This window comes from Oncorhynchus keta, chromosome 30, assembly GCF_023373465.1.
Source record: "Oncorhynchus keta strain PuntledgeMale-10-30-2019 chromosome 30, Oket_V2, whole genome shotgun sequence".
Taxonomy (NCBI): domain Eukaryota; kingdom Metazoa; phylum Chordata; class Actinopteri; order Salmoniformes; family Salmonidae; genus Oncorhynchus; species Oncorhynchus keta.
In genome coordinates, this window is record NC_068450.1 from 21,927,707 (window position 1) to 21,950,449 (window position 22,743).

General features: G+C 44.2%; 1 protein-coding gene across 3 annotated transcripts in view; it reads left to right on the forward strand.

The window, feature by feature from the left end:
- The window catches only part of slc7a2 (solute carrier family 7 member 2), a 60,222-nt gene that overhangs the window by 32,391 nt on the left and 5,088 nt on the right, over nt 1-22,743 (forward strand). For 2 of the 3 annotated variants that reach the window (XM_052488033.1, XM_035758093.2), the window contains exons 5-8: nt 7,527-7,663; nt 7,843-8,065; nt 9,551-9,690; nt 12,578-12,680. In XM_052488033.1, the coding sequence (XP_052343993.1) occupies nt 7,527-7,663; nt 7,843-8,065; nt 9,551-9,690; nt 12,578-12,680 (603 nt within the window). Of the gene's footprint in view, nt 1-7,526; nt 7,664-7,842; nt 8,066-9,550; nt 9,691-10,053; nt 10,191-12,577; nt 12,681-22,743 lie in introns of all 3 variants that reach the window. The other variant, XM_035758094.2, reaches the window with a different exon arrangement.

Sequence of the window (22,743 nt, forward strand, 5' to 3'; positions counted from 1 at the left end):
CTGTTTCAAATATTTTTATTAAATACACACAAGAATGGTGTATAGGTATACATGACAGGTATACAATTCTTATCTAAACATAACAGAGCAGACAGGAACAACAAGACCCAGAGTTCTGGGTGCAGAACAAATAATACAGAACACGACATACAAAACAAGGACACGTAGAAAGAAAGAGGGAAGATGTCCCCCTATCCCCCCCATCCCCTATCCCCCCCCCCAACTGCTCGGGTGGTAGGGCCAGCACACGCTGCCCAAAGGTAGATTAAAATATTGGGAGTGCGTTAATAAGTACAAATTCACAGCGCCGACTCGTCCAAGTAGGAGAGGAAAGGCTGCCAGATTTGATCAAATGTTGATAATTTATTGTTCAGAATATATCTAATTATTTCTAAGTGTACAGTGTTTGCCAATTCACTGAGCCATAATTTGGTAGAGGGCGCTTCCCTCCTTTTCCAAAACAACAAGATTCGTTTTTTTTGCCGAGATACGAGATTAGTTGTTTTTGGGGGTAGGTTAATCCGTTTAGGGACTCAGATACTCCCAGGATTATCAGAAGCGGGTCTGGATCTATTGAAGTCTCCAAAACTTCAGAGAGGATCCTAAAAATTCCACACCAATAACCATGCAAGCTAGAGCATAGGGCAAAGCAGTGGAGTAGTGTACGTAGCCTGACATTAATCACATGTAGGGGATGTGTCAGGAAATATCCTATGCAGTTTAGTTTTGGAATAGTGTAATCTGTGTAATACCTTGAATTGTATGAGACGATGTCTGGAATTAATGGAGCACGCTCTCTTCCCAGTCTGCCACTGAGATGTCAGTCCCTAGTTCTTCCTCCCATTTTGCCTTGATGGCATCAGTAGGTGTGCTAACAGATTGAAAAGCATCATATAGACGTGATATCAGTTTATCTGAGGTGGGGCATATTTTTATGCATCCGTCAAACATGGAAGGTTTAGCATTCCCAAATGTTGGGAGGTGTTTTCTCACGTAGTCTCTAATTTGTAGGCATCTGAAAAAATTACTTCTGGGAAGATTATAAGTTTCCCTCAGCAGCTCAAAGGAAGCAAAGGTCCCTTCTATGTATAAATCCCCCATGGTACTTATCCCCAACTCTCCCCATCGCTCAAAGGTGTTATCAAGGTTAGAAGGGGCAAAGGAGGGATTCCTGGCGATTCGGACTGTGCTATGTATTATAGGATTCTTACAATAAAGTGACATCTCCAGATTGACAGGCGACAAAATCACAGCGCCAATAGAGAAGGGGTGACACTCCTCACGCTCCATACTAAGCCAGCTGGATGCCGGGAGTACGTCATCCAACAGAAACGTAACAATGCGGAGGTTAGTGGCCCAGTAATAAAATATAAAATTTGGGAGAGACAATCCTCCTTCCATCTTGGATTTACAGAGGTGTTTTTTTACCTATCCTGTGTGTTTTATAATCCCAGATGAAAGGATTGATAATTGAGTCCAGTTGTTTATGAAAGGATTTAGGTATGAATACTGGGATGTTCTGATATAGGTAGAGCAGTTGTGGGAGGAAGACCATTTTAATGGCATTAATTCTTCCGAGCAGAGAAATTGGGAGAGTTCTCCAAAATAGTATGTTTGCTTTGAGTTTTTGTATCAGAGAGGGGAAATTCTCTTTAAATAGTAAGGAGTATTGTTTGGTAACTACAATTCCAAGGTAGGTAAATTTTTCTGAAGATAACTTAAATGGGAGATGTTCTAGCCAGGAGGTATTTTGTGACCGTATGGGCATTAATTCACTCTTGTTCCAATTTATTCTGTATCCCGAGAAGGTACCAAACAAATTGATCACATCAAGAATAACTGGGATACTAGCCTGGGGTTCTGTTACATAGAGGAGGATGTCATCTGCGTATAGGGAGATCTTATTTAGAGTATCTTTAGTATTATAGCCGTGTATTGCTGCATGAGATCTAATCGTCTGAGCGAGCGGTTCGATAATTAGGGCGAAGAGCATAGGCGACAGCGCACAACCCTGCCTTGTCCCCCTGTTGAGGTTAAATCGGGGCGACAATGATTGGTTAGTGAGTATTCTGGCACAGGGGTTCCTATATAAAAGCTGGATCCAATTTATGAACCTATCTCCAATATTAAATTTCAGTAGGACCTTGACTAGATAGGGCCACTCAACTTGGTCAAAGGCCTTTTCGGTGTCAAGAGATATGACGGCAAGGTCCACGTTGGGTAACCTCTGAGAATACATCATGTTGAAGAGGCGCCTGAGATTGAAGAATGAGTTTATGTTAGGGATAAAGCCGGTCTGATCCGAATGGACCAATTTGCCAATTAAAGTGCTAAGCCTGTTAGCCAGGGTTTTTGCTAAAATCTTTTGGTCTGTATTAAGGAGAGATATTGGTCTGTATGACCCTACCTCTTCTGGATCTTTACCCTTCTTATGTATAACTGTAATGAACGCGTCGTCCAAAGTAGAAGGGAGAACTCCATCCTCATTGGCCTGAACCAACATTTTGTGCAGATAGGGAGAGAGCATGTTGCTGAATGTTTTATAGAATTCACCAGGGTATCCATCTGGGCCCGGTGTCTTGCCACTCTTTAGAGATTTAATTCTTTCTCGAATTTCACCAAGAGATATTTCCTTATTCAGGAATTTAGAATCTTCCTGGTTCAGGGCAGGAAGATTACAGTCCTCCAAAAATGTTTGCATAATTAAGGGGTTAGGATCTGCTTTAGATGTATATAGAGTCTCATAAAACTGCCGGAATCTGTCATTGATGTCTTTGGGGGAAGAGAGTAATTCCCCAGATGCAGATTTAACCCTGTGAATCATTCGGTCACTCACATTTTTTCGAAGTTGTCTGGCGAGTAATTTGTGTGGTTTGTCGCCAAACTCAAAATATTTTTGCTTGGCATAGAGAAAAGATTTAGCAATTTTAGCTGAGAGAATCTGATTATATTCTAATTTTAAAGAGGTAATTTTTTTATGTTTCTCCATAGATGGGTGGCTAGCATTCTCCCTATCCAGTAAGTGAATTTGTCCCTCTAGTTCTTCCAGTTTTCCTCTGTTTTGCCTACTCCTGGCAGCCTGAAAGGAGATGATACAGCCTCTCAGATAAGCCTTCAGTGTTTCCCACAATAATGCTGGGGAGGTCTCTGTGTTGTCGTTGGTATCAAAGAAAAATTTAATTTGGTCTTTAAGATATTCACAGAATGTTGGTTCTGTGAGGAGCTGAGGATTCAGCCTCCAGACCCTCTCGTTTGGTACAATGTCACCCAATCTCAGGGAGAAGGTGAGTGGACTGTGGTCCGAGATTATAATATCATGATACCTCACATTACAGGTATAGGGGAGTAGTCTAGCATCCAACAAAAAGTAGTCAATTCGAGTGTAAACCTTGTGAACATGAGAGTAAAAGGAGTATTCCCTACCCGTAGGGTTAGCGATCCTCCATATATCAAATAAGTTTGAATTTTTTATGTAGGTATTCAAGAATTAGCTTGAATAGGAGGTAGGGGTTCGCCGGGTAGAGGATCTATCCAAATATTGGTCTAGCACACAGTTAAGGTCCCCTCCAATGACCAGGTTAGTATGGGAGATATCTGGAATCAGGGCTTTTGAAAAAAGAGGGGTTGTCAATGTTTGGCCCATAGATATTTAGTAGAGATACTGAGGTAGAGTGGATTTCTCCTATTGCGATCACATACCGAACCTCTTTATCCGCAATAGTGGTTTTATGTAGAAAGGGAATTCCTTTCCGTACCAGAATCGCTGTGCCTCTCGTTTTGGCAGAGAAGTTAGTGATACACTTGCCCCACCCACCTACACTTAAGTCTGCTATGAGAGTTATTCTTCAGATGGGTTTCTTGCAAAAATATAATATCAGACGAGAGTGCTTTCAAGTGGGCTAGGACCTTGCCTCTCTTAATTGGTTCGTTTAAACCCTTGACATTCCAGGAAGTGACTGTAAGCCCCGCCCTCCTCTCGTTTGTAGTTCCTATGGTGGCCTGCATACCATGTAACTTGATAAAAAGGTAAGAAAGCGCACCAAACCATCACGATCCGCATATGTAGCACCTACACCCGAGCAGTAAACAAACCCACCCCTCCCCCCCTGCAAGCACCTTTAATTCCCACCCTGTTCCCCTAATTTCCCCAACACTTACCCCCCCCCCCCATCAACCCACATTTAACAGGCATGTACAAACAGGAGAGAGAAAAAAGGAAAAATAAAAATAATAAACACATTGTCTGGCCGATGCCAAAAAAGCACGGCGCGACCTCGAACAAGAGGTAAAACAAAAATAAAATCCCAACTATACGTTCACCTCTCACTATCCTAGAACTTCTACTAACATATGAACTGAGGAGGCTCCCGCGAGTTAAGTGTACTTAAACAAATTGCGCATTTAAGCGTCATCCTGGGTCAATCCCAGAGATAAGCAAGATATAGCCTCAAGATAATATTGCTAAGCACTGCCGGTCAAAAAATAAACCATCCGCAACCGACATAGTCAGCCGTACCTTTACATACTGTGGGTCAGGAGATCGGAACAAGGATTTGTTAAATTAAACGTTCCCCCCATAAAAAAAACATGTTTAATAAAAAATAAATAAAAATATATACCTTATATATATATATATATATATACATATACATACATACATACATACATACATACATACATACATACATACATACATACATACATACATACCCACACAAAAAAAAAACATATATAAAAATATATATTTAAAGAATATGTATATACATCCATGTGCACACATACACATACAAACATTCATACCCCAGAATAACAATCTACACTGATTTAAAATATACACATACATAATACTAAAATGCTAAGTGAAAATAGTAATAAAGTACAAATAGTAATTATATGTACGCACACCTACACATACATAAGCACTACAGAGGGCTGGTGGGACTCTAGTCGGGAGAGAGGCCCACGGCCAGACAAAGGCAGAACTGCACAAAACATCAACTTGCTAACCAGGCGTCTGCCCCCTCCCAACCATCACCCCCAGTCCCCTGCAAGCAATAAATAAATGGTATGGTAGTAAGAGTGATGTAAGGATTGTAAAATAAATAACGAAACAAAACAAAAGTGGGGGAATATAAGTATATCCATCCGAAGGTGTCAGTGATCAAACCTGGAAGTAAAAATATGCAAACCTGAAAGTAAAAATCTGACCGCCATCCATTGGTCTGCTCAGCGTCTTACATGCTCGGTAGCCCTTGTTGAGCCCGTTTAATACGTTTTCACCCAATATGGTATAGTATGGATTCGAGTCCATGAGCAGACCCTAACACGCAACAAGGCACTCTAACCTGTACAGGGGGATTGTTCCGGAAGCCGGGGTAATTCTTAGTCTTGCAGGGAAGAGTAAGGCTGGGCGAAGATGGAGTTTGTAGAGTTTGGTCATGACATCTCTGTAGTCGGCGCATAATCCTCATAGACACGGAATGGATGCCCTTTATGTGACAGGTTGCCCCTCATTCGAGCTTCGCGCAGGATAAGATCCTTGGTCTTGAAACTGTGACAACAGATTATTACTGGGCGAGGACGTTGGCCCGGTCCAGGCACTGGGACAAGGGAGCGATGTGCGCGGTCCAGCTGGGGATCCGAATCCAAAACATCCGATCCCATTGCATCCTTCAATAGCTTGGCAAAGAAGTCGGTGGGGCGAGAGCCCGCCTCTATCCCCTCTGCCAGACCAACAACGCGAAGGTTATTACGTCTGGATCGGCCCTCCAGGTCCACCACCTTCACAGAAAGCCTCTGCACAGTATCCTGAAATGACGTGCATAGCTTCTCTAACTCGTCGATCCTACCAGCGTTGAATTCAGAAGCTTTCTCAAGGTCCACAATAGTCTGGCCATGCGAAGCGACCGTTCGAATGACGCTCTCGATTTTGGTGTCCAGCTCAGCAATAGTGGCCTTAAGATCCTCAGCTATAGCAACACGTAGCTCCCCCAAAGCCCGGGTAAGTTCTGTAAGTGTCACGTTGTTGCATGTGCCTCCCGCCATGTCTGTCTCGTTGTTTAGTGGGGAGTAGGCCTCCGCTGTGGATTTATTGTCCTTTGGTCGCTTATTACTCGGCATTTTCATATAAAAAGTTACAATCTTGTATTAGGAAGAAATGTTTGTTGTAAAAAGTGCCATAAAGTAGGTTAAATTAGATTATTTCGCAAAAACGTTGCAGGAGCCGTTCACCGTTCAATAGCTACAGTGGAGAGGAGGGGATAAGAATGAGACCATGGGAAGCTGGTGGCCATGATGGTATGAGTGCCAGATTGGGAATTTAGCCAGGACAGCAGGTTTAACAGCCTTACTCTTATGATAAGTGCCATGAGATCTTTAGTGACCACAGAGAGTCAGGACATCCGTTTAACGTCACATCCGAAAGACGGCACCTTACACAGGGCAGTGTCCCTGTGTAAGGTGCTGGGGCATTATGATATTTCTGGTTTTAGACCAGAGGAAAGAGTGCCTCCTACTGGCCCTCCAACACCACTTCCAGCAGCATCTGGTCTCCCGTCCAGGGACTGACCAGGACCAACCCTGCTTAGCTTCCTTCATTGGGATACTTTAGTGCCTTGTTGCAAAAAGGATGTATGTTTTGGAATATTTGTATTCTGTACAGGCTTCCTTCTTTTCACTCTGTCATTTAGGTTAGTATTGTGGAGTAACTACAATGTTGTTGATCCATCCTCAGTTTTCTCCTTTTTCTCCTCTCCTATTTAGGCTTGCCATTAAACTCTATAACTGTTTTAAAGTCATCATTGGCCTCATGGTGAAATCCCTGAGTGGTTTCCTTCCTCTCTGGGAACTGAGTCAGGAAGGACTCCTTTATCTTTTTAGTGACTGGGTGTATTTATGCACCATCCTAAGTGTAATTAATAACTTCACCTTTCTCAAAGGGACATTCAACGTCTGCTTTTTTAATGTTATTTTAACCCATCTACCAATAGGTGCCCTTTCCCTAGTCTTTGTGGTTGAATCTGTGTTAGAAATGCACTGCTTGACTGAGGGACCTTACAGATAGGTGGATGGTATAGGGTACAGAGATGAGGTAGTCATTCAAACATCATGTTAAACACTATTATTGCACACAGAGTCCATGCAACATATTAAGCACATGTTTACCCCTGAACGTATTTAGACTTGCCATAACAAAGGGGTTGAATATTATTGACAAGACATTTCAGATTTTGTAAACATTTTGAAAAATATAATTCCACTGACATTATGAGGTATTGTATGTAAGCCAGAAACAAAAAATCTCAAGTGAATCATTTTTAAATTCTGACTGTAACAACAAAATGTGGAGAAAGTCCAGGGGTGTGAATACTTTCTGTAGGCACACATCCTTTTATGCATTATAATAATCTACACTTGAATATGCTCACAATCAATCACCATATGTCCCACTGCTAATATTATGAACACTGACATGTGTCAGTAATGTTTCAGTGTGCCCCTCTGTTTACCCCCCTTCTGTATTCCAGGAACCTGTCTGTGACTGCTAATGTGACCAGTGATTATGGTGCAGGGGGGTTCATGCCATTTGGCTTCAGTGGGACCCTGGCTGGAGCTGCCACCTGCTTCTATGCCTTTGTCGGATTTGACTGCATCGCAACAACAGGTGTGTCTTTTAAGACAATACCCAACATCAATGTAGATCATTCCATCTCAAAACATGCACTATCATGGATCAACAAGGTACCTGGTTTGCAGAGTCAAATAATCCCAGAGGTCAACCTAAACCACTGGGGGATCTGAATCTAAATTTGACCTGTATCTGTGTATGCGTGTGTACACCAGGTGAGGAGGTAAGGAATCCTCAAAAAGCCATTCCCATCGGCATCGTGGTGTCTCTGACAGTGTGCTTTCTGGCCTACTTCGGTGTGTCTGCTGCCCTCACCCTCATGATGCCCTACTACCTACTGGATGAGAAGAGCCCCTTGCCCATGGCCTTTGAATATGTGGGCTGGGGCCCAGCTAAATATCTGGTGGCTGTGGGGTCACTGTGTGCCCTGTCAACCAGGTAATGGACATTTCCTGTGCATGCTTGAATGTGATGCTATACACAGGGTGCTTACCGTGTAGCTTTCCGTTAGGTCAAATGTGATGAGACTCAATAAAGACAAAGTAATACATGGAATAACAGGTTTTTAATTGTTTTGGTATTTTAACTTGATTTCTCTGGGTTTCATTTGGGGATTTTTTTTTTTTAAAGAGTTCAAACAAATCTATAACATTGAGTATTATTATCAAGGCAACTAGCCTATCCAGCCCAAAATAATGTGAAATCTACAATGACTGTCTATGTGTTGGATTGATTCTCATTGCTAATTGTCCTACTTGCCAAGCTGCGGTCATATTGTTTTGAGAGAACTGCCTGTCTTGATGTGCTATATCTCTGGGTTGATGATATTGGCTGTTTGACATGTTTCTGTCTTTCTTATCCTTTGGTTCACTGAGTTCCTTCCTGGGTCCTGGGCTTCCCACTATAGAGACTCATACTGTAACATACATCACATCAATACATCAATCTCTGATAACTCTACTTAAGTAATTATTGTGCAATACATTGTATTCGGAAAGTATTCAGACTGCTTCCCTTTTTCCATATTTTACTTACTTTACAGCCTTATTCTACTTAATATATTTTTTTTTACATGTTCTCATCAATCTACACACAATACCACAGGTTTCCTCCAGCTTTGCATTCAGGCCAAAGAGTTTAATCTGGGTTTTATCTGACCAGAGAATCTTGTTTCTCATGATCTGAGAGTCTTTAGGTGCCTTTTGGCACACTCCTAGCGGGCTATCATTTGCCTTTTACTAAGGAGTGGCTTCCACCTGGCCACTGTTTTCACTTTGTCATTATGGGGTATTGTGTGTAGAGGGATGAGGGAAATGTCATTCATATTTTATCCATTTTAGAATAAGGCTGTAATAGAACAACACGTGGAAAGAGTCAAGGGGTCTGAATACTTTCTGAATGCACTGTATAGTACTTGACAAAAACAGAATAATTTCAAACCTTGATTACATTGGGATACGATCACAGATGCCTCTATTTATGCGTGGGAAAATATGGGAACAGATTTCTCTTTTTTTCTAATCTCCTGGTGATTTTATAGTCTTATGTCCAAATAAATAAACCTGCCGGCCGTCCTATTGGGGAACCTTGATATACATGTTGGCATTAAGAGTATTTCCCATTAATACATCAATAACTCTCCTCTCCTCTGGGTCCTCTGGGTCTTCCTTCAGGCCTTTTAAAGGCTGCAAAATAACATCTGAGCAATGTCCTATTTGCAATAACATTCAGAGAGCTTCAGGAAAGGTGATACAGTGGGGATTCTGTCAGCAACAGTTGGAAGAATGGGGCCATAAGACAAGAAATACACTGTCTCTGTGATTATGCTCTTTAGCTTTGGTGAAATTACTTTCCTGTGTGTAGTGTGTTTGTCCTTGTGCATAACGTGTTTGTCCTTGTGCATGTCTCTGCTGTTCCATGCAGTCTGCTGGGTTCCATTTTCCCTATGCCACGTGTAATCTATGCTATGGCAGAGGATGGGGTGCTTTTCAAAGCCTTAGCCCGAATCAATCCTAAGACGAAGACCCCGCTTATTGCCACAATGAGCTCCGGTGTAGTTGCAGGTGAGAGCTGGGGAAAGTGCTTTGACATCACTGCTGCTGAAACTGTATCCACCAATCAGCTGTGAAAGGATATTATGCAGATAAAATCATCCTTTCCCAAAAGGAGAGTAACAAGTCCGGTGACTTTGTCAAAATTCACCAAAATGTCCCCCAACCCATGTTTTGACAATCATAATTCACCAAAATGTCCCCCCAACCCATGTTTTGACCAATCATAATTCATCAAAACATCGGTTGAAGTTTCTATTCTATTTGGTCAGAGTTTTGTGGGCTTGGTACAGACGAACACTTTCACAGTTGTGCAGGTGTCCATTCCTTCTCAAAGTGTCTTGTGTTTGAACCCTGACCCCTCTCTCTCCTTAGCCTGTTGGGCTCCATGTTCCCTCTGCCCCGCATTCTCTTTGCCATGGCACGAGATGGCTTACTGTTCAAATTTCTTTCCCAAGTGAGTAAGCGCCAGTCGCCTGTGGCTGCCACCATGGCGGCGGGCACTACCGCGGGTAAGCTCCTGAGGAGGCCTTGTGTGGCATCTCGTCTCCTGTGGTTACGTTGTGTCATCGTTGGGTTAATTGCATCTGATTCTGCTGGTGATGAATGCATGCCAATGATGTGCTGCTGGTGGTGGAAGCATGATGGAAAATCCCTCTCACATCAATCAAACTCTCTTGATGGACTTGTCCCATCCATTCAGTTAGGCATAGTAGTAGGCCTAATTATCAGTAGAGCAGGGGTACACAGCTCCAGTCCTCTAGGCTTTTGAAGCCCTCTGTTGCTCCTAACTGATCAATTAATTTATCAGAGAAGCCACACAGCTGGTTACCCAACCAGACCTATTATTCTCTGATCAGAAGACAAAATCCAACCAGAGGACCAGAGTCGTGCTGTAGCTCTGCAGTCAGCAGACCTATAGAGGACCAGAGTCGTGCTGTAGCTCTGCAGTCAGCAGACCTATAGAGGACCAGAGTCGTGCTGTAGCTCTGCAGTCAGCAGACCTATAGAGGACCAGAGACGTGCTGTAGCTCTGCAGTCAGCAGACCTATAGAGGACCAGAGTCGTGCTGTAGCTCTGCAGTCAGCAGACCTATAGAGGACCAGAGTCCAGAGCTCTGCAGTCAGCAGACCTGAGGACTGTGTAGCTCTGCAGTCAGCAGACCTATAGAGGACCAGAGTCGTGCTGTAGCTCTGCAGTCAGCAGACCTATAGAGACTAGAGTCGTGCTGTAGCTCTGCAGTCAGCAGACCTATACAAGACTAGAGTCGTGCTGTAGCTCTGCAGTCAGCAGACCTATAGAGGACCAGAGTCGTGCTGTAGCTCTGCAGTCAGCAGACCTATAGAGGACCAGAGTCGTGCTGTAGCTCTGCAGTCAGCAGACCTATAGAGGACCAGAGTCGTGCTGTAGCTCTGCAGTCAGCAGACCTATAGAGGACCAGAGTCGTGCTGTAGCTCTGCAGTCAGGAGACCTATAGAGGACCAGAGTCGTGCTGTAGCCCTACAGTCAGCAGACCTATAGAGGACCAGAATAGTGCTGTAGCCCTACAGTCAGCAGACCCATTTAATAGATGAAAGCTTCTCCAGGTTCATTATAGTCCATAAGTGTGTGTCTCTACTCTGCTCACTGAGACTAGGGCTAAGGCTACAAGGTTATCAGGCTACAAGGTTAAAGGTTATCAGGCTATAAGGTTATCAGGCTATAAGGTTATCAGGCTATAAGGTTATCGGGCTTAAGGTTATCGGGCTTTAGGCATGTTATCAGGCTATAAGGTTATCAGGCTATTATCAGGCTTAAGGTTATCGGGCTTTAAGTGTATCATGTTATCAGGCTATAAGGTTATCAGGCTATAAGGTTATCAGGCTATAAGGTTATCGGGCTTTAAGTGTATCATGTTATCAGGCTTTAAGGTTATCAGGCTATAAGGTTATCAGGCTATAAGTTAAGACATATAGTGCTGTCTGCAGGGTTTCTCCCAGTGAGAAGGCTGACTGGAGGGTGCAGGGTTGAGGGACTTTGATGCCAGCAGGTGTTTTTTCTATATTTATTATGTAATATTTATTGATCCAGGAAGTCCCATTGAGGTCAGAATAACTATTTTACAAAGGGTGCTAAGTACATGTTAAGGTGGGAGTGGGTCTTGGGACGGGCACAGAGAGCAGCTGGTACCAGCGGGTAGATCCAGTAGAGTACACAGTGCCTGGTAGAGGAATAGTAGGGGTTGGGGTTTGTTGTGAGCAGCGCCTCCTGACATACCGCTGGTCTATGTTTGAACCATGCAGAGGTGATCAGTCCCTTACTGTGGTCAGGTGCTAAGATACAAGAGAGGGAGCTGAGCCAACTCCCCAGACTATCTCACACCAACTCCCCAGACTATCTCACACCAACTCCCCAGACTATCTCACACCAACTCCCCAGACTATCTCACACCAACTCCCCAGACTATCTCACACCAACTCCCCAGACTATCTCACACCAACTCCCCAGACTATCTCACACCAACTCCCCAGACTATCTCACACCAACTCCCCAGACTAGGTTGCCGTTTGCGATCCAGTCTTAGTTTTCATTTGAACCCTGAGAGAGTTTTTGGTTGAAGGCACCTGCATCATATACCCTAAACACCTGTGTCTGTGACTGTCTGTAATAGCAATCATGGACTGTGCGGTGCATCACCAAAACACTTTCTACTGTTCATTGGGACAATAGATTAGAAACCTGCTTTATTAATGACTGTGTAATTCTCTGTAATATGCTGTATAAAGATGTAATGAGTGGGGTTGTGGTTGTGTTGTATTTTGGTTCATTTAACTCTTAATGTAATCATTATTAGTCATGAATAAGTATGAACAATGAACGTTTGTATCTGACTTGTGTCTGTCTCATCCCCATTCCTCAGCAATCATGGCTTTCCTGTTTGACCTAAAAGCCTTAGTAGACATGATGTCTATTGGAACTCTCCTGGCCTACTCCCTTGTTGCTGCTTGTGTTCTCATTCTCAGGTGAGTAATGGTTGGACACATCCCCAGGGCTGTTGCAGCTATTAACCAAACTATTATGCTTCATTTCTATCTAATTAAAAACATATGTTCTCCAGTGGGTTAGTTGGTGGGAGCATGGTGCTGGAAACAGCATGGTGCTGGGTGTGATTCCTACAAAGGCCAAATATACTAAATAGGTCATTCTTGAATTGCGTTGACATTAGCGTCTTTCGACTTTGCAGCCATAGTTGCACATAGTTTTACAAATAGTTGCACATTATACATGTTTTTGTCTATACTGAACTGTTTATTAGTTATGAAACACAATGCAAGTAATTCAAGCAAATTGGCTTGTCCCAGTAGTAATGAGAGTTTTGGGGATTTAAAGATTTCTATCTAACATTTTGAATGCTAGAAAATAAACAGAAGTATGTATTATATTGCATCGATCAATAACCAATAATAATAATACTGTAACCGTAAAAGCCTTGGTTTCATGCATGTTAACATTAGAAGCCTCCCCCATAGATTTGCTTTATTCACTGCTTTAGCACATTCTGCAAACCCGGATGTCTTAGCTGTGTCTGAATCCTGGCTTAGGAACACCACCAAAAATGTCCAATTTCCATCCCTAAATATAACATTTTCCGCCAAGATAGAACTGCCAAAGGGGGCGCCGTTATAGTCTACTGCAGAGATAGCCTGCAGTGTTCTATCTTACTATCCAGGTCTGTACCAAAACAATTTGAGCTTCTGCTTCTAAAAATGCACCTTTCCAGAAACAAGCCTCTCACCGTTGCCGCTTGCTATAGACCACCCTCTGCCCCCAGCTGTGCCCTGGACACAGTGAATTGATTCCCCCCATCTATCTTCAGAGCTCGTGCTGCTAGATGACCTGAAAGGGGACATGCTTAACACCCCGGCCATCCTACAATCTAAGCTTGATGCCCTCAATCTCACACAAATTATCAATGAACCTACCAGGTACAACCCCAAATCTGTAAACACGGGCACCCTCATAGATATCATCCTAACTAACTCACCCTCCAAATACACCTCTGCTGTTTTCAACCAAGATCTCAGTGATCACTGTCTCATTGCCTGCATCTGTAATGGTCAAACGACCACCGCTCATCACTGTCAAACGCTCCCTAAAACACTTCTACGAACAGGCCTTTATAATTGACCTGGCCAGGGTATCCTGGGATGACATTGACCTCATCCCGTCAGTAGAGGATGCCTGGTTATTCTTTAAAAGTGCCTTCCTCACCATCTTAAATAAGCATGCTCCATTCCAAAAAAATGTTGAACTAGGAATAGATATAACCCACCAAGGGATATAACCCACCAGACCTGTCTGCCCTTGACCAGCACAAAAACATCCTGTGGGGTACTGCATTAGCATCGAATAGCCCCCATGATATGCAACTTTTTAGGGAAGTTAGGAACCAATATACACAGGCAGTTAGGAAAGCTAAGGCTAGCTTGACAGCAGCAAGAGCAAGGACAACGAGCTGCAGCAGTGAGAGTGACAGCAACGAGAGTGACAGCAGCGAGAGCAAGGACAACGAGCTGCAGCAGTGAGAGTGACAGCAACGAGAGTGACAGCAGCGAGAGCAAGGACAACGAGCTGCAGCAGTGAGAGTGACAGCAACGAGAGTGACAGCAGCGAGAGTGACAGCAGTGAGAGCGAGGACAATGAGCTGCAGCAGTGAGAGTGACAGCAGCAAGAGCAAGGACAACGAGCTGCAGCAGTGAGAGTGACAGCAACGAGAGTGACAGCAGCGAGAGCAAGGACAACGAGCTGCAGCAGTGAGAGTGACAGCAGTGAGAGTGACAGCAACGAGAGTGACAGCAGCGAGAGCAAGGACAACGAGCTGCAGCAGTGAGAGTGACAGCAGCGAGAGTGACAGCAGTGAGAGTGACAGCAGCGAGAGCAAGGACAACGAGCTGCAGCAGTGAGAGTGACAGCAGCGAGAGTGACAGCAGTGAGAGTGACAGCAGCGAGAGTGAGGACAACGAGCTGCAGCAGCGAGAGTGACAGCAGCGAGAGTGACAGCAGTGAGAGTGACAGCAGCGAGAGCAAGGACAACGAGCTGCAGCAGTGAGAGTGACAGCAGTGAGAGTGACAGCAGTGAGAGTGACAGCAGCGAGAGCAAGGACAACGAGCTGCAGCAGTGAGAGGGACAGCAGTGAGAGTGACAGCAGTGAGAGTGACAGCAGTGAGAGTGACAGCAGTGAGAGTGACAGCAGCGAGAGCAAGGACAACGAGCTGCAGCAGTGAGAGTGACAGCAGCGAGAGTGACAGCAGTGAGAGTGACAGCAGCGAGAGTGAGGACAACGAGCTGCAGCAGTGAGAGTGACAGCAGCGAGAGTGACAGCAGTGAGAGTGACAGCAGCGAGAGCAAGGACAACGAGCTGCAGCAGTGAGAGGGACAGCAGTGAGAGTGACAGCAACGAGAGTGACAGCAGCGAGAGCAAGGACAACGAGCTGCAGCAGTGAGAGTGACAGCAACGAGAGTGACAGCAGCGAGAGCAAGGACAACGAGCTGCAGCAGTGAGAGTGACAGCAGCGAGAGTGACAGCAGTGAGAGTGACAGCAGCGAGAGCAAGGACAACGAGCTGCAGCAGTGAGAGTGACAGCAGCGAGAGTGACAGCAGTGAGAGTGACAGCAGCGAGAGCAAGGACAACGAGCTGCAGCAGTGAGAGTGACAGCAGTGAGAGTGACAGCAGTGAGAGTGACAGCAGCGAGAGCAAGGACAACGAGCTGCAGCAGTGAGAGTGACAGCAGTGAGAGTGACAGCAGTGAGAGTGACAGCAGCGAGAGCAAGGACAACGAGCTGCAGCAGTGAGAGTGACAGCAGCGAGAGTGACAGCAGCGAGAGTGACAGCAGTGAGAGTGACAGCAGCGAGAGTGAGGACAACGAGCTGCAGCAGTGAGAGTGACAGCAGCGAGAGTGACAGCAGTGAGAGTGACAGCAGCGAGAGCAAGGACAACGAGCTGCAGCAGTGAGAGGGACAGCAGTGAGAGTGACAGCAGCATTGGAATCGGTTGACGAGCAAGTTGATGAGCAACATACTGAATGAAGTAAGAGGAATTGACACTGTTCCTGTTCTCCGTCATGGATAGGCTTAGTCCTCCTACTCCTATGCAGTTAACAAGCAATTTAGCTGACAATTGGAAACGTTTCAAGCAGAGATTCAATATCTACCTAGCAGCCAGTGGTGCTGGGGGAGATGATGACAAATTCAAAGCTTCCATTTTTCTGCATGTTATTGGAGAGGACATTTACAATAGCTTTCAGCAAGACGAGGCAAACTTGACATTGACTGTGCTAATGGATACATTTGAGGAGTACTGTGTACCAAGCCAGAACATCACGTTTGAGAGATACAAGTTTTTCTCTCATGATCAGAAACAGGGAGTCAGTTTTGACCAGTATTTGGCTGTGCTGAACACACTGAGCAAAACGTGTGAATTTGAGAATCTGAAAGATTCACTAGTGAAAGACAGGATAGTCTGTGGCATACTTGATAATGGACTCAAGGAGAGATTGCTGCGTGAGCAAGATTTAACTTTGGATAAAGCAGTGAATATGTGTCGAGCAGCTGAAACCACCAGAGCACAAGCTAAAGAGCTGTGCAGGGAAGAGACGTCAGTCCATGCAATAAAAAGAGAGGAGCCACACACACAACGCCTTACAAAACAAAAACAAGCAAAAGAGAGAAATCAAAACACTACATGTGGAAAATGTGGATTTATCCACAAGCCAAAAAAATGCCCTGCATATGGCAAATCATGTAACAACTGTGGGGGAAAATAATAATTACTCAAAATGCTGCAAAGCTGAGGATACAAAGACAAAGGTTCACAGTCAAGGAGGAGATTGAAGAATTCTTTGTTGATTCTGTGGAAATATGCAGTGCAGTAAAAGCTGAATGGATTGTGTCATTGACTGTGAATGAAACTATAATACCATTCATGCTTGATACTGGAGCACAGGTAAACTTGTTGTCGCTGGATGACTACTAGGTGAAGAGCAAAATACACTGATACTGCTGAAGCGTCAAATGCCTTTAGAAATGGACAATTCATTCAGAGCACCCTGACTGACAATGAACTCTGTCCAACTGTTTCAGGAAGCACTTCAGCAGAACGACCAAAAAGGACTGTCCGAGCCCCTGAAAGGCTTATTGAGAATTGCATTTTTTTTTTAAAAGGGGGCACCCGGACTGAATGTTTGGTTTATGTGAAAAGAAATAGAACCACAATATATAGAGTATTGTTGAACAGACTATATTTAGTTGAAAAAATATATTTATTTTTTAAGAAAAAAAATTGGGGGAAAGAAATGTGTGTTATTGAAAATTGCATGTTATGCAGGTTGAGTGAAACAAATGTGATGTGACATGTGTAGTTACATAGAAAAGTTGTTTTCTTTTAAAGGAAAGAAGATGTGTTGTTATGTGTTAATAACATTTAGACTACGTTACCCAGCAGGCTAGGCAGATGGTTAAGGAATGCCTTGCATGGCTAAACATGGAGTTTTCTAGCTGAAGTATATGTTCATTAAAAGTAGTTAAACCTACGCCCCGGTTTGTCATTATATAAGGAACAAACATTACAACCCCTACCCCGGTCAACAGCCCTGCGTTCCCCACAGCAACTAGCCCAAACCTCCCTGACTTCTCCTTCACCCAAATCCAGATAGCTGATATTCTGAAAGAGCTGCAAAATCTGGACTCCTACAAATCAGCCGGGCTAAACAATCTGGACCCTCTTTCTAAAATTATCTGCCAAAATTATTTCAACCCCTATTACTAGCTAGTTAACCTCTCTTTCGTATCGTCCAAGATTCCAATAGATTGGAAAGCTGCCGCGGTCATCCCCCTTTTCAAAGGGGGAGACACTCTAGACCCAAACTGCTACAGATCTGCAGTATATCTATTCTACCCTGCCTTTCTAAGGTCTTTGAAAGCCAAGTTAACAAACAGATTACTGACCATTTTGAATCTCACCGTACCTTCTCCGCTATGCAATCTGGTTTCAGGGCTGGTCATGGGTGCACCTCAGCCACGCTCAAGGTCCTAAACGATATCATAACCACCATCGATAAGAGACATTACTGTGCAGCCTATTCATCGACCTGGCTAAGGCTTTCGACTCTGTCAATCACAACATTCTTATTGACAGACTCAACAGCCTTGGTTTCTCAAATGATTGCCTCGCTTGGTTCACCAACTACTTCTCCGATAGAGTTCAGTATGTCAAATCGGAGGGCCTGTTGTCCGAACCTCTGGCAGTCTCTATGGGGGTGCCACAGGGTTCAATTCTCAGGCCGACTCTCTTCTCTGTATACATCAATGATGTCGCTCTCGCTGCTGGTGATTCTTTGATCCACCTCTACGCAGACGACACCATTCTGTATATCTCTGGCCCTTCGTTGGACACTGTGTTAACTAACCCCCAGATAAGCTTCAATGCCATACAACTCTCCTTCCGTGGCCTCCAACTGCTCTTAAATGCTAGTAAAACTAAATGCATGCTTTCAACCAATCGCTGCCCGCACTTGCCCGCCCGTCCAGCATCACTACTCTGGACGGTTCTGACTTAGAATATGTGGACAACTACAAATATCTACGTGTCTGGTTAGACTGTAAACTCTCCTTCCAGACTCACATTAAACATCGCCTATCCAAAAATCTAGAATCAGCTTCCTATTTCGCAACAAAGCATTCTTCACTCATGCTGCCAAACATACCCTCGTAAAACTAACCATCCTACCGATCCACGACTTCGGCGATGCCATTTACAAAATAGCCTCCAACACTCTACTCAACAGATTGGATGCAGTCTATCACAGTGCCATCCGTTTTGTCACCAAAGCCCCATATACTAGCCACTACTGCGATCTGTATGATCTCGTTGACTGGCCCTCGCTTCATACTCGTCGCTAAACCCACTGGCTCCAGGTCATCTACAAGTCTCTGCTAGCCTATTGTAACTACCCATCCCGGGTCCGGGATCGTTGTCATCATCTGACACTAATTAGCATAACGCAATGGACATAAATATTACTAGAAAATATTCCTATTCATGAAATCACAAGTGAAATATATTGAAACACAGCTTAGCCTTTTGTTAATCACCCTGTCATCTCAGATTTTGAAAAACAGCTAAAGCAAGACAAGCATTTGTGTAAGTTTATCGATAGCCTAGCATAGCATTATGTCCAGCTAGCAGTAGGCAACTTGGTCACGAAAAGCAATCAAATTAAATTGTTTACCTTTGAGCTTTGGATGTTTTCACTCACGAGACTCCCAGTTAGATAGCAAATTATTTTTAATTTGTTCGATTATTTTAGTTAGATAGCAGATTATTTTTGTAGGAGAAATAGCTCCGTTTGTTCTTCACGTTTGGCTGAGAAATCGACCGGAAATTGCTGTCACGAAAACACCGAAAATTATTCAAAATTAGCTCCATAATATCGACAGAAACATGGCAAACATTGTTTATAATCAATCCTCAAGGTGTTTTTCAAATCCACCGGGACAGTTGGCTTTTCAGTAGGACCGAGAGGAAAAATGGCTACCTCTGTATTTTACGCAAGAATCACTCTGAGATCCATCAGGTGACCACTTACATAATATAGTCGCTTACGCTCATTATTTAACATAAATGCAACTACGTCAAAATGCTGTCGACACCTTGGGGAATACGGAGAAAATGGAATCTGGTTGATAGCCCATTCACTGCTCAATATGGACGCATCGGAACGCAGAGCTTTCAAAACATGAGTCACTTCCGGATTGGATTTGTCTCAGGCTTTCGCCTGCAATATCAGTTCCTGTTATACTCACAGACAATATTTTTACAGTTTTGGAAACTTTAGAGTGTTTGCTATCCTAAGCTGTCAATTATATGCATATTCTAGCATCTGGTCCTGAGAAATAGGCCGTTTACTTTGGGAACGTTATTTTTCCAAAAATGAAAATACTGCCCCCTAGTTACAATAAGCTAGCTAAAACCCTGCCTTATCTCAGCTCACTGGTCACCATAGCAGCACCCACCCGTAGCACATGCTCCAGCAGGTATATCTCACTGGTCACCCCCAAAGCCAATTCTTCCTTTGGCCGCCTCTCCTTCCAGTTCTCTCCTGCCAATGACTGGAACGAACTGCAAAAATCTCTGAAGCTGGAGATTCTTACCTCCCTCACTAGCTTTAAGCACCAGCTGTCAGAGCAGATCAGAGATCACTGCAACTGCATACTCCTACTGGTGGCACAATGTTATCATAATGGTAAAAATGATTTAAAGTCACTACGCTGCAATATTAGTGGATTTAAAATGGGAAGATGTACCCAAATACATTTAAATAAACATCAAGAATAATGAACATCTTTTTTTCTCTCGAAATGCCATGCCCAAATCTCATTGCAATTCAAGAACATTTACATTTACATTTAAGTCATTTAGCAGACGCTCTTATCCAGAGCGACTTACAAATTGGTGCATTCACCTTATGACATCCAGTGGAACAGCCACTTTACAATAGTGCATCTAAATCTTTTAAGGGGGGGGGGTGAGAAGGATTACTTTATCCTATCCTAGGTATTCCTTAAAGAGGTGGGGTTTCAGGTGTCTCCGGAAGGTGGTGATTGACTCCGCTGTCCTGGCGTCGTGAGGGAGTTTGTTCCACCATTGGGGGGCCAGAGCAGCGAACAGTTTTGACTGGGCTGAGCGGGAACTGTACTTCCTCAGTGGTAGGGAGGTGAGCAGGCCAGAGGTGGATGAACGCAGTGCCCTTGTTTGGGTGTAGGGCCTGATCAGAGCCTGGAGGTACTGAGGTGCCGTTCCCCTCACAGCTCCGTAGGCAAGCACCATGGTCTTGTAGCGGATGCGAGCTTCAACTGGAAGCCAGTGGAGAGCGGGGTGACGGGGAGAGAACTTGGGAAGGTTGAACACCAGACGGGCTGCGGCGTTCTGGATGAGTTGTAGGGGTTTAATGGCACAGGCAGGGAGCCCAGCCAACAGCGAGTTGCAGTAATCCAGACGGGAGATGACAAGTGCCTGGATTAGGACCTGCGCCGCTTCCTGTGTGAGGCAGGGTCGTACTCTGCGGATGTTGTAGAGCATGAACCTACAGGAACGGGCCACCGCCTTGATGTTAGTTGAGAACGACAGGGTGTTGTCCAGGATCACGCCAAGGTTCTTAGCGCTCTGGGAGGAGGACACAATGGAGTTGTCAACCGTGATGGCGAGATCATGGAACGGGCAGTCCTTCCCCGGGAGGAAGAGCAGCTCCGTCTTGCCGAGGTTCAGCTTGAGGTGGTGATCCGTCATCCACACTGATATGTCTGCCAGACATGCAGAGATGCGTTTCGCCACCTGGTCATCAGAAGGGGGAAAGGAGAAGATTAATTGTGTGTCGTCTGCATAGCAATGATAGGAGAGACCATGTGAGGTTATGACAGAGCAGGACTTGAATATGTGTGGTAACTGAAAGTCACTTCCGATAAAAGCATCTGATAATGCTAAATAACTAAATTATTATCAATCCATCCTAAGACCTATAGCGAGGCAGCTTGATTCAGTGGGGTGAAGGAACTTGGTACAATTGACACAGCCGCAGTGTAGGTAGCCGTGCTTGTGGGGAAAATAAAGCAAATATCATTACCCTGTTAGAGTAATATGCAGCTTGTGTTATTGAATCAGAGCTGTGATGTAATCGGTTTGAATGCTTCCTTTGTGTGGAAGTAGTGAAATTACTTCTTGAGTTCACGCTGATGTTTACTCAACCTTTCGTTGCGTTCAAATCGAGATTCAAGAAACACACCATCCTGTTTTGAGTTGTAGGCTATGAAGTTCAGATGAATATCTTCCAGGGAAATAACCCTTTGACTCCAAACAGAAACAGAACAGCGTGTTTCTTGGTCAACATAGCCTAAATGTCTTTCGGGAAGTATTTCGGAACAACATCCAAATGATGACAAAGCCAGTTGAGTAAATATCAGCATGTACTCAGGAAGCAATGCACTCAAGTATCAGTGTCACATGTTGAATCTAGGGGCCCACCATGCGACACAAGGAGGAGAGGACAAAACAATGCCATTCCTTTAGGAACATAATGTGTTTCACTATGGAGCGCCGTTTGGGTCTTTGCATATCAAAAAAAGATACACGTCAAATAACACTATTTGACACATTGAGTACGTTTTATTTTGACACGTCAAATAACATAGTTCTATTATAAAATGTATGTGTTCTGAATTTGCAGGTGCAAGTCAAGCGACACCACTACTGTCAGTAGTATGTTCAAAGCTGTACAAAAAAGTCTGCAAACAAGCAAACACTGGCCACGAACAATGTGTTTACATTACCGTGTTGATAATAAAGCATCATTTGTTGGACCTCAACTTCTGGGGTAGATAGCTAGCTTTAGCTTGGTACCTAGCTATCACCAATACAACAAGCCTGAAACTGCAGTGATTTTCATTATTCTTAGCAATGATTTAGGAATCCTTGTGAGTAATTATTAGCTAGGTAGCCACTTGTTGTTCACCTATTGAAATTGAATCACGCTTCACCATCTGGCAGTCCGATAGACTAATCTGGTTTTAGCGGATGCCAGGAGAACGCTACCTGCCGAATGCATAGTGCCAACTGTAATGTTTGGTGGAGGAGGAATAATGGTCTAGGGCTGTTTTTCATGGTTCTGGCTAGGCCCTTTAGTTCCGGGAATCTTAACGCTACAGCATACAATGACATTCTAGACGATTCTGTACTTCCAACTTTGTGGCAACAGTTTGGGAAAGGCCTTTTCCTGTTTCAGCATAACAATGCCTCTGTGCACAAAGCGAGGTCCATACAGAAATGGTTTATCGAGATTGGTGTGGAAGACCTTGACTGGCCTGCACAGAGCCCTGACCACAACTCCATCGAACACCTTTGGGTTGAACTGGAACGCCGACTGTGAGCCAGGCCTAATTGCCCAACATCAGTGCCCAACCTCACTAATGCTCATTACTGAATGGAAGCAAGTCCCAGCAGCAATGTTCCAACATGTAGCGGTAAGCCATCCC